This window comes from Poecilia latipinna, unplaced genomic scaffold (assembly GCF_001443285.1).
Source record: "Poecilia latipinna isolate Pla-1442-1.1 unplaced genomic scaffold, P_latipinna-1.0 Scaffold2037, whole genome shotgun sequence".
Classification (NCBI taxonomy): Eukaryota; Metazoa; Chordata; class Actinopteri; order Cyprinodontiformes; family Poeciliidae; genus Poecilia; species Poecilia latipinna.
Window position 1 is genome coordinate 33,202 of NW_015114653.1, and position 13,036 is coordinate 46,237.

At 39.3% G+C, this 13,036-nt stretch overlaps 1 protein-coding gene across 2 annotated transcripts; it reads left to right on the forward strand.

Annotated features, from left to right (window-relative positions):
* The first annotated feature begins 998 nt into the window (after positions 1 to 998).
* On the forward strand, positions 999 to 11,326 carry znf281b (zinc finger protein 281b). Of its 2 annotated transcripts, none has more exons than XM_015016571.1 (7): positions 999 to 1,152; positions 3,955 to 4,481; positions 4,621 to 4,734; positions 5,170 to 5,293; positions 6,713 to 6,796; positions 6,893 to 7,011; positions 7,596 to 11,326. In XM_015016571.1, the coding sequence occupies exons 2-7, from the start codon at positions 4,029 to 4,031 to the stop codon at positions 9,195 to 9,197; spliced, it is 2,496 nt and encodes an 831-aa protein (XP_014872057.1). In that variant the 5' UTR covers positions 999 to 1,152; positions 3,955 to 4,028; the 3' UTR covers positions 9,198 to 11,326. The 2 variants fall into 2 exon arrangements, with proteins under 2 accessions (XP_014872057.1, XP_014872058.1); XM_015016572.1 differs by lacking the exon at positions 999 to 1,152 and adding an exon at positions 1,281 to 1,378.
* Positions 11,327 to 13,036: the final 1,710 nt, after the last annotated feature.

Sequence of the window (13,036 nt, forward strand, 5' to 3'; positions counted from 1 at the left end):
CTTGCACATAAAGTACATTGATTTATCTTATAGACTATAAAGAAATACATGTGCATTCCCTGACAAAAGATCACTCATGCAGGATGCTGTCCATAGTATGCAAATATTATTTTTAAACCAAGTCAAAGAATTACGGAAACACTAAATACGGAGGGAAAGAATGGTAAAAATTTCCTTCAATTTAAAAGTTGTTAGTTCTCAAGTTTTGAGTGGAGCTTCTTGCAGTGCGAAAGGGAAGAGGAAGGTCAAGACTGGAAAAAGTGGCATGTTACTGTTATCTGTTTTTAAGAAACAAGTTGGACAAAGTGACAGTGGTGCAAAAGCTTAATCAGTTTAATAAATCAGACATGCACCTGCAGGTTTCGTCTAATATTTGCATTCTTCTAAATTATTTATTTGACACAATTAAATGTATGTTCACAAAATTGCAACCTAAATGCAAACAATAAGGTGAAGAGAAAAAAACGCAAGGATAATAAATGAATAACAAATAGGGAAAGTTAGTTGGGAAGCAGTGGAAGTGGAAGGAAGACATGCCAAAGAGTTATAGAGTTTTATTTTACAGGGCAGACCAGGAAAATAAAATATTACAAAATCTATCTTCAAAAGACAAACACAATGTTGTAGAATGACCGATCATTTGAAATCTTTATCTTAATACATTGGAGTTACTACATTCTTGAAACTGTTCCACTTTATCAAACAGTATCTGCCATTTTACCAAACGTTTTTTTTTTTTTTTTTACAATAAACCACTGAGCCATGCTTTCATAATTTTAATACATTTTGTTTTTTTCTTAGAAACCGAGTTAACTCCTTTTGAGTTAATTTGAGAACTTGATGACAAAACTGAGCTGATTAGTTACAAAAATTGATGCAGTTTATCTGATTTCACATTACCAAACTGAAATAGTCTTAAAAATAAGACACTTTTTTTCTCTGTGTTAAACTGTTCCGTGAACACCTCAGACCTCCACAGCATTCGCCTGTCTCCTCTCACGACCCGTCCTCTGCACCCATAATTCCCCGCTCCGGGACAAGATGGAAGAAAGCAGCGACCGCCGGAGAACAATGTTTTGGCAATAAAAAACCCTCAGCGGCGAATACGGAGAGAATATAGGCACGTTTGAAACCAGCTGCGGTCATGTGTAGGTGAGTGGGAGGCTAAACTGAATTTTGTTTGTGTCGAGCGTGGCGCCTTTGTCGAGATTTAGGCGAACAATTGCATGGCTAAGCGCAAACAGGAGATGCACGGAGTCGCAGCATCATTGTTTCTGTTGCATGGGCCCTAATGCGGCTTTCAGACGGGGCAGCTAAGGAGCTAACCTGCTAGCTCGTGGCGGCTTGATTGTTATAAACACAACTCCCCCTTGCCGAAGTGAGTAGTATTATTTCGCTCGGTGTTTTAGAGCTCAAAGCGACTCGGAGCACGATCGGTAATGAATATTTCGCTGAGCAGCGGGGCTTGGTTGGATTTATCCGCTGGTAATTACAGCTAAAGTTAGCTATCAATAAATAGAGCGCCAGGGCTGCTCGCAGCCAGACAGATTTGATTTCACGGGCGTCATCAAAGCTGGGGAATTGGAGAATGAGCAATACGTGCCGCAGACATGACTTCAAAGCAAACGTGCTATTTCACCCATTTTTTAAAAAAAATATAAGCCACTTTTTTCCCCGGTTTGTTCAGCTAATCTCTGACTTGTATACTATTGTTTTCTCAATGGGTTAATAAACGTGTGAATCGCATTAAATTACGAGTCCTATTTTAGCTTTAGCTAGCTTAATAGCAACTCCAGGTAACATGCTAAAACATTACAATGGTGATTTTAAATTGGTTTTATAGACTACATTTAGACATATATGTGTTGTATTTATTTTTAAAGTTAGCCCTGGTTCATTCGAGCGATATAAATTGGTTTTGGGGGCGACTGGATTAGGTTGTTTTGGTTGAGGACGTAGAGATGCTTTGATTGTCTCATTGTAGCACGCTAACTATGCTAACTAGCTGCTAACTATTATGCATCACAAAAGCTCATCCGTTTTCTGTTCAGTGCGGCGTCGCGTAGCCAAATGGTCAGCAGGTCTAGACTAAACAATAAATTCTTACGTCGACTTTTCCTCTCTACGTGTTTACTTACACGTCTCACTCAATGCGAGCGGAATGCGCCTGTCTAATATAACCCCGAAATGTATCCCCAGATTTGACCTAAATATTGTTTTGTTTTAGGGAAAGTGGGCTGAAGCGATTAAACTGCGAGCGTTATCTAGTCAGCCTCTTGAGCTTTTGCATTTATATTTTATTTTCAGTTATAAGTGACTTGTTTTTGCTTCTTTCAAAGTGCAAAAATCAAAAGAGATGCGTGTTTAAAAGCCGTATCAATACCAATCATATTTTGGCTACGGTCCAAATCACATGCGCTGCTGAATTTGAAACAATACGAGATGGATTAAACGACTCGGATGTTTTATCTTGCTCTTTGCCATTTTAATTAAGAGACGTTATTTTAAAGATACTGTTTAATAATAAATACATATGTATTTATTCTGTGTGCAAAGCTTGACATTTTATACTGTCACATAATGTAGATCGATAGTGCCACTTCCATATGTATGGTTATGCTAGATCTTATTTCATAGCATTTACGTTCTATGTATTTAAAAAACAAACATACATTAGTAAATATTTTTGAGGTTTCGCGTTTATTCCATTGTGATGATCAGGCCTGGGTATCTACTATTTACACAATGAAGGTCATGCAACCTATCGGCAGGTTTCAGCTTTATTTTTATTTTCATCAGTGTTTTAAATGAAGAGCTGCACAATAAATTAAACCGACATCACAGTATCAAATTGTGTGATTATCACTGTAGCAAAGGGTTACTTGTTAGGCAACCATATTTAATTTCATTTATGATGTCCTTGCCAATAATATCCCTGGCCAGTTAAATTCACTGCTCTGGAAGTCTATGCCAGAAGAAGGTTCAGGTCTATATTGGTTACACTGCAATAATACACAGTCATAACAACATGTTTGTCCTTATATTATGTTGCCTGAGATGTCTTATTTAGAGATCTGTAATTTTCAATCTATGGTTTTTGTAGCTCTTTAACCCTCCAATAAAACATTTGTCTTTAATAACTACAATTAACATTTCATCTACCTTACCTCCCGTGAGTGGCTATTATTAAAAAGAGCATGAGACACTACATTTTAAAGAGAAAACTGGACATTTTAGGCTACATTAACCTCTTATTAGCAGTTAGCATGAGCAGCTTTACCAAAACAGTAGTCTGTGTGTAGCCCCTAGAGAACCATGCCTTAACTTTGCTCTATTCTATTCAGACTTATTATTTTCTTAAAGTCTTGATCTCTCTTGCAAACAGGAACTGACCACAGGGTGTTGGGGGGGGGTGGCAAAGAAACACACACACAAAAAAAAAAAAGACTTAATTTTTAAAAAGCTTTTGGCATCTCTGCTTGATAAAATATCAGATTTTTAGTATCCTGCTGACTGGTTGGTTAAGTTGCTAATCAAGGGCTAATCAAGAGCTAATCAAGCTGAAAATCATCTGATTTAAATCACTAGCTGGCGTCGTGGTGCGTCTCTAATTGTGACTTTGCTCCAGTCATGATCGGGTGTGTTTCAGTGGTTTAAGCAAAAGAGATTGCAGTTGAGATTAGGAGTTAAAAATATCTGAGATTTGCCAATAGGTCACTTTCTTGACATTGTTTTTTTTTTTTGTCACAAAAGTGATCTGCCTGTTTTGACTTATTCTCATTTTTTTCACAAAACAGAGGACTTTACTTTTTACGTACTTCCTTTAAATAACCGAAATGCTTACACTTTGAGGTGCTAAGAGCTCAGCTAATCAAAATTCAGTTTTGTTCTCTATACTTCTCATATCTGTTTTTATTAAGTCTTTTTTTTTTTTTTTTGTCTCTTCTTTTCCAGAATGGTCTCCCCCTGCATTCCTCACTAGATTAATTACCCTCCTTCTCCCCCCTGGCACAAAGTAAATCAACACCATGAGTATTATTCAAGACAAGTTAGGCAATGAGTTTCTGCGCAATGGAGGCATGGACCCCAATTTCGCTCCAGGTATGCTTATGTTCAGCCACTTGCCGCCGGTCACCAGCTTCACGCGGCTGGCATCGCAGTCGGTCATCGGTGAGCTTCCCCAAGAGATGATCCTGAAAAAAGAGCGAGACTCGCCACCGGAACACCAAGGCCCCGTCGCTGCCAGCACAGGCGGCTTCCTCCACAGCATGGGCATTAAGCAGGAGCGGCTGAGCGAGCTGGACTATCGGATGCCCCTCTACAGCGGGGGCGGAGGGGTAGGGGTCAACTGTCCTGGAGGGGGCACAGGGAAGAGCAGCACTGACATGCCCGACATGTCGTTCGGCAACCAGCACCAAAATCACCAGAACATGCTACTGCATGACCTTAGCCTCAGCAATGTTCGCTCCTTGGGAGAACAGGTAAGCAGCAGCAGCAGCTCTGGCTTTAAATAATAATTTTATCTTCTGAGATTCTTGTTTTCTATTCAGGAGTAGTTTAAATGTGCTTTCTTTTAAAAAAACAAATCAAAAACATGTCTGTTTTTGTTTCTTTTTTCAGATGCCTGGAAGACCAGGTAAAGAGCCAAAAGAGTCCTCAGGTAGGAGAGGCCGGAGGAGCAATGGGGATGGGCAAGGAGGCAAAGCACGGAGGAAACGCAACGATCCGTCAAAGGTTAATCCCTTAACGCAATTAAAGCTTAACTGAGAAGGAACTGAGATTTTCAAACAAAAATTTAGACTCAGAACGACGATGGTGGAAAGATGCATTTCAATTAAAGGCGTCACTTTATGGAACAACCTGAACATTGAGATAAAACAATTTAAAACTATTTCTGCATTTAAAAGAAATGTGAAAATCATTTTAATAAGCTGATGTTTGTTGTGTACTTTTTTTGTTTATTTGGAATATTCCTGTAATAGCCTTCTAAGCTGAATAGCTAATTTCAGATAAAAGTCTAAACTTCTTTCTGCTTGTTTTTATTCATGATTTCTTTTACTTGTTCCATGAACCATTCATATTCATTATTGAGTGTATTAAATTAAAAAAATGAAAATATTTACAAGAAGAAGAAGAAAAAAAACAACAATGTTTTTGTATTTTCTCTAGGCTATGATGTTGGATGGGGATGGAGCCTGCCTTTCCCCAAACTCAAAACCACATATCTGTGAGCACTGTAACGCTGCCTTCCGCAGCTCCTACCACTTACGTAGACATGTGCTCATACACACAGGTGAGACTTTCTCTTCTTTATACCATCTAAATTCTTACACTGCAATATTTATCAGGTCTTTTAATTAAAAGATACAGGAAGTGCAGAGAAAACATTCAGCTGAGCAGCAGATGAATGAAATTGAGTCACTGTCTCTGATCTGTTAGAGGCTGCTCGGCCTGAGCGACACACCCTTTTCTATCAAAGGATTTGATAGTAAACTGGTTAGGACCATAATAACAGAATTTGATCATATAAAACAAGCTGTCTGCTCATAACACTTTGTATTTCTGCGATAAGACTCCGTAGCAGTCTCTTGGAACCAGACATGCAGTGATGACTCAATGGTTACTCACGTGTTTCTCTCCATGTTAGTCACTCTTTGCTGGGAAATCTTCATTTGATTATTTGAATCTGACCTCATAAAAGATTTAAAGGATTAGTCACTCTTTTATTTTTGACATTATGTGCAGCTCTGTGCCAAAGTCGTTGACCACCGGTATGTTTGAATATATTCCAAATCAGCTCTAATTGATATTTTGTTTATTTTGGTGATGGTCAGTTTATTTTTCAGTTGGTGTGTATTTATTCATGATGTTTGCTTAATATAACAAAAATTGACATAAATATGCAAATTTGAGTCTGGTAAAATGTCTAGGATCCTAATATGTGACTTTCTAATAAATTAAGATTATCTTTAGGCAGCAACAACAGTTGCATATTTTTAGATTAATCTTTAATGTATAATTAGGCTTTTACATATAAAACACAAATTATTATCTACAGGCAAAAGAATAGTTTAATCAAGAATCAATTGGAAGTTGCATGTTTAGCTACTTACTAGCAATTGTGCACAAAGCAGATTTTTACCAGTGTTTGTTTGGATCTATTGAATATGCTAAATATCAAACTTTTGTAATATATTTGCACTACCAACATGTTTACTCAAGTTTTATGGTATAGATAATAGTACTTAATTTATTCAAAAGTAATGGATATACATCTCTATGGGATTTATTACATGCAATACACATGTAATAAAATTAATCTAATCAGAAACAAGATATTGAAGATGGATGGTTTTTCCTTTATTTTACAAAAAATATTTTAAGCTTCTTTTGACATTTTTTTTAAATTCAATTCAGTGTGTTTTTGTGAAATCTTTTGTTGAACTTATGAAATTTTGTAAATTGCCTATCTAAATTGACAATTTTAAATCAAATAATGTGCTGATTTTATATTTAAATCTTACAGGCCAAAAAATCTGCCAAGACTACAAATCAAATGTTGCACCTATCGCTTTTAAAAAAAATCCCAGTTTGAGTTATACGAAAATACGTGTGTAATTTCAATTCTCTTTGCAAAAACACATCCTATTTTCTTTAGTTTTAGCCTGTTATTTTATGTTGTGTGCAAATGTTTTTGTTCTTGCTTGTACAGGTGAGAGGCCTTTCCGTTGTAGTCAATGTAACATGAGCTTCATTCAGAAATACCTTCTTCAGCGGCATGAGAAAATTCACAGCGGTGAGTCAGTTATTTAATTTAGTGAGATGTATCGCTTCATGCCGTGATCTTGGCTGAAGTAACTGATTCTGACACTGCTGCTGTTTTCATTCACAGGAGAAAAACCTTTCAGCTGTGACCAGTGTAACATGCGCTTTATCCAGAAGTACCACATGGAGCGACACAAAAGGACACACAGTGGCGAGAAGCCGTACCGCTGCGATACATGCCAACAGGTAATATACTTCCATATTTTCTGTTTTTACAGGCTCAGTATTACGTAAAATCTACTTTTATTCATTTAAAAAATGCTGTTCCCTTATCAAAAACATACTTTGATTATTTTATGCATGTTTAAGAAATCCTTTAATCTCCCATTGCAACCATTGATCTGTACAAAACACGACTTTCCCACTCAGCTCCTTCAGACTAGCCAGCAGCTATTGGCAAACACCTGGTGGATTAGAGCATCAGCTGAGCTCATCATGCGAGCTACTTCTCAGTGCAGCGTTGGTAAAAAACAATGTTAAAGGGTTAATAGAGGAGCCATGTTGTGATGACTTCCTGTTGGAGGCCAAATTTCAAGGCGTTAAATTGCAAAGTCAAATTTCTTTCAATACATACAGCATTTTTATCACTGATGTTAACATGGTTATGATTATGCTATAAAATGATACTATGTGGAAGTGAAACACATAATACTGCCCTATTAAACGCTAAGTTTCAATGCCTCTTAGGCTAGTTTGTTGAATCATTTAGTTTTATCCATTATTATTTTTTGTTTTCATGTCTAAACTTAGTCTTATTTTGTTTCTTTCAGTTTTTCTCAAGAACAGACCGGTTACTGAAGCACAAACGGACTTGTGGAGAAGCCATAAAAAAGGGTCTAGATCCAAGCATGCTGGAGCTCAGTGAAGCAGAGCTAGGCCAAGGCAGCTATTCACTCTCTCAGGGAAACTCAACCACCTCCGGACGAAAGAGGGCAAAGTCCAAAAACGGTGAAGGTGGCGAACGCAAGAAGAAAAAGAATGCCCCAGCAGCAGCATCGTCTGGGGGGATGGGCCTGCAGGACTTCAGCATGGAGCACCACTCAGGCTCTGATCCCACCATGCAGGTGCGCACCCCCAAACTGGTCTTCAAGAAAACTGGACGCAAAGGGCTAGACAAGGGCCTCCTGTCCCTGGAAGATGGTGCTGATGGGCAGAAACTGTTGGGCCAGAAGCCGGACGCCATGGATCACGTGGAGGGTTCTGCCCTTGACAACATGGCTCTACTCCAGGGACCCGGTGGCAGCAAACCCGGTCCCACCACCAGCAGCAACTACGACGATGCAATGCAGTTTGTCAAAAAGCGGCGCTATCTCCACGCGGTCAACAACGACTACGGCGCCGGCTCGCTTCACATGGCGTCCCAGGGTAACAACGTGATCCAGGGTTCCCTGGGGCCCGAGCCCACCCTGGCCATGCTGGACTCCTCTCCGCTGGAACTCAAACACGACAAATCAGGCATTCCAGACGAGGTGCTGCAAAGCCTGCTCGACCATTACAGCCATAAACCAGAGGGAACCCACCACGATGTGACCTTCGACCTGTCGGACCACCCGCACCACGTGGACCTCCAGCCAGCGGCGCCCGTCACCCCTGAGCTGGAAGACGACTCCCCCAACGGCGGCGACAAAACGGCGGTAATGAGCGAATACTCGAAGTTCCTCCTTCAGGCCTTGGAGCGCACCAGCCATAGCGGACCCTTCCCCAGCCTCGGCCCGACGGGTCCCTTCCCTCTTCTATCCAGCAGCTCCAGCCCCACGGGGCCCCTGTTCTCCGACAAACACGCGTACAGCACCTCGCCTCTGGATTGCGGCTACCCGCCTGCGGTTTCCTCCCCTCTGCCCATTGCCCCGCCTTCATCGGCTTCCTCTTCGTCATCCTCTAAGTCCCACTATGGGATGTTGGTGGGGTCTCCCTCTCAGGCGGGCTACCACCTCACCCTGGAGTCCACCAGCCACCAGCAGCTGACTCCGTCTCAGGAGCTGACCGAGCAGCTGGAGAAGCAGCACTCCCCGGGGACCTTCACCATACCGCCCCAGGAGCTCACCGCCACGGCTGAGGGTGCCAAGGGGCCTCAGTCCAAGGCCGGAGGGAGCGCGGCGGCCTCCAACGGCTCCACCTACCCCGACCTGTCTCCGCTTAACCCCCCTAAAGAAACCACATACCAGATCGAAAACTTCGCCCAGGCCTTCGGCTCCCAATTCAAGTCTGGCCGGCGGACCCCTCTGAGCTACGGCAGCGACCCGGGAGCAGAGGTGGAACACAGGATACGGACTCCGGTGTCAGAATTCTCAGGGTATACCAGCTTGTTAGCTGATGTCAGTGAGCCAGTGAGTACAGGATCAAAAACCCCGACAAGCCAAAGTTTCAGATAAGGGTCAGATGAGGTGAAGCCTGTAAGAGGGGCCAGTTTGTTTTTTTGTTTGTTTTGGTCACTGTCCACCCGGCCCCCGCACTCGCTCCAATTTAGTTCCTGTAGCAATGTTTTTGTTTTTATGAACACTGCCATTAAATGTTAATACAAAATGACCAGGGAGGGTCTTCTATGGCCTCAAAATGCAATTTTTTAAGATATTCTCATTTTTATCATGTAGTCGCCTATGTTTTTGTTTAAGAGTAGTGATTTTTGATATGAACGTATCGTAGATTTAAATGTAATTTAAAAAAAAAAAAAGTTTAGAGGGTAGCTATGAACTTGCTTGTTTTATTTCTTTCCTCCTTTTTCTGATCTATTTGTGATTTTTATCAATCATCATACCATTGTAAAGTAATGAATAATGTTGATGATTTCAATAATAATAACATTGTGTCAGGGAAAGGCCCAGAATTCAAATGGCAAAAAAAAGTATATATTGTCTGTTACAAGAAACATATAAACTCAGGAAAATAGGCGAAATTGTGTAATAAGACTTTGTATTATGAGATGCAATTAGCACAGTTTTTACAGGCATATTTTGAGACTACAAAGCTTTTTTCTTGTCTTATTTAGTTTTTTATTTTGTTACTTGTCAGAACAACAAAATTTACAATACACGGTAATGTTCGGTTTGTACTGCGGATAGCTTTGTCGAGATTATGGTACTGTTGTCTCAATGTGAAGACATTCGCATTTCTTCTGAGAGCCACGTCTACATGAATTTCTATCAGCTGTAGCAGCAGGCTGCGTTTCACGTGGCACGCTTTTTTAGAAAGACGTTTCAACATCGCTGAGTATTGTAGCATCAGGTGACTCATTTCTATCCAGAAGTAGCTGCAGGATGCGACGAGCGTCAGTGATCTTTTCATCATGCTGTTTAGTTTTTTATTTCTTTCTTATAAACAAGTCACCACTTTTCTACTCCACTCCTTGCTGTTCCTGTTTATGTGTCAATGGAATCAAACAAGCACTTTTTTAAACAAATCATTGGAAACAACAATAACCCATTCAATTTGCATATGTGATACGTGATTATTATGCTAATGGTTATTGCTATTTTTTAAGAGGAGAAAACTGTGAATGGGGAGGGAGGGCGGGTTAACGGGGGGTCGGCCGAGTGATTTGTAAAGGGCGGCCGTGGGCATTTAAGCGTATTTTTGTTGCTTTTTTTTATTTTAAAGGGTAGAACATGGGGGATGGGATGGGTGGGACTTCTTTTTTTTTATTTTGTTTTGCGGTTTTTCGGGTGTTGTTGTAAAAAGATGATTTGCCATAATTTTTGTTATTCAATATTTTGAGAGTACCTCTTTGTATTTAAGTGTTTTTGAGAGTCGGGCTGACATGCTGGATCCCTTATATTGGTATGTTGGTTGCATACCCAAACCCTTCTATTTATTTACCAATAGCATCACTCAAACAAACTCTGTAGCAGATCCTTTTAGGCAACTAATCACGGACCTACACCAAATCCCTCCTCTTTGTTTTCTTTTTCTTTTCTTTTTTTTTTTCTTGAGTCAAAAGAAACGCAGTCCAGAAACAAAGTTAAGTTCAGTCCTCCTCCCCAACCCAAAATGCAGCCCTGCACTCACAAGAATAAACAATGGCCTTCTTTGTCTTCCTTGGCTAAAGCCAATCTGTCCGGCAGCCAGGGTTGATATTTAATTTAGTTGATTTCCTGTGAGCCGTCGCCCCCTCCCCTTCCCTTTCCCACGTCTGTGAGCGCCACAGCTTCACCGGAGACTTCGAAGCTGCTCAGATCACACGGAACAAAGACTGACTGACCAGCAACTTCACTCCAAACACACTATGCTTTCAAAGAGACAAAAACAAAAAAAAAAAATGAGTGAATGAGATGGAGGGGAGAGGGGAAAAAAAAGACAAAAAGATTGACCTAAATATACCTCATATCATTAAAGCGTTAAAAAAAAAAAAAGCAGGGACACGCGTTTTATGTATGTAGTGGACATATTTGTAGTATAGGTTCGACATATTGTATAATCATTTAACACTGCCTGTGTTTACAATTTTAGAGCAAACAACTCATCAAAAATGCAAATGTATTATTTTTGTTTTCTGTAAAAAATAAAAAATACCATCCACGCCAAGCAGTGTTGAATTATAGATGCCTCATAGAACATTCATTCTTCTCATTATATCCCTTATTTTTGTTACTTGCCATAATGTGTTTTGATATGATCTCTAGAAGGATATTGTTTACAAAAATGTACAAAAACACTAAAAATCTGTTTTGTTTTTCCAGTATGCATGAAAAAATTTTGTACGGATTTTTTTCTGTCACCTCAATACCAAATTTTTGTAGCAGATGCCCCGCAGTTCCTTTGTCTTATTCGTTCTAGTCCCCTTGTGTTATGATTTCCCAGGCTATACCTGTTATTGAGATGAACGGATTAGAGAAGTCAATAAAACTTTTTGTTACTAAAGCTGTGCCTGTGTTTTTTTTTTTTTCCTATTTCTCCATAAGCGGTTTGATTTATACCTCATATCATTAAAGCGTTAAAAAAAAACCGCTTTCAGATAAATGCTGAACGCATTCAGATAAATTTGAACTGGAAATTAATATCCCTGAGAAGATTTAGGTTTAAAGTTATTTAACTTTATTAAAATGTAAAGTGGTCCAGAAAGAGGCACAACTTAAATCTGAGGAAGCTAAAGATTAAGGTTATGGTAAGGAGGCCGTCCAGCCTCAAAGTTTTGGAGCTCACCATAAAATAAATGGAAATTAATAAAAACATCTCCCTCCCACCCCCCAAATAGATACTTTGGACAGATGCAGGTCTCACTCCATAAGTGTCTCTAGTCCTTTTTATTCTCAAGACCAGCTGAAAACAAAGAACTATTACACAAACTACCAAATTTGCCAAATGTTTTTGTGTTAAAACCTGTAAAATACAGATTATGTGTCATTAAAAACAGTCTGGAGCTTTTCCACTGTATCCCTTCATGCATTAAACTTTACTACCATAAGATGGCGCTGTTTTATTACCATGTTCACCATAATCTGAACAACAGGGTAAGCTTAAATGAAAAAAAAAAAAAAAAACTTTTAAAATTAATCAATTTAAGTGCCGATTTTGCAGATTGCATAAGTGGACTCAGTAACGGTGGTTAATTGCTGCAGTTTAATGCAAGAATGCTACTTTTTGCTTCACTTTAGTGTTTTAGAAATACGTTTTTCAAGCAGTTCTCATGGTAACGGAATAAAGTCCAACCTCTTGTGTCTATGCAGTCTCTATGAACACAGTGCCTGAAAGAGTGAATAAAATGTTTTTAGTCTGTTTACCGAGCAATTGTGTCTCCTCCCCTCCACCTATATTCACTGTGTCGTTTTAATAAATTATCATATTCCTTACACAGACTGACTCGTTGATGCATGTTCTAAATTAGTCAAATGGAATCGTGGTGATAAGTTTTATTGCTGTCTACCACATGTCCAACTATATTACCGCCAATATAACTGTAGGTTAAAATGAACTAAATTTTCCTGCTTCCTGTACTAATATTAATAACTCTACTGATTTACAATAAGCAGTTCAAGCAGTAAAAATTGACCCTAGTAGAGATTCCTTCTATGAGAAGTTTAAAACCATCCTTAAATGTTTCAGATCATAAAAACAATTTCACAAACAGTCTGAGTTAATACAAAAGGAGGAATTTTGAAATAACTGAGAAACGTTTGCTAAACAATTTTTAAAAAGCAAAACATCATGCCTCAATCAAAAAAAAAAAAAAAAAAGTATAAGAAAAAAAAAAAGTTTATATTTTTAAAGTCAGGGCCAG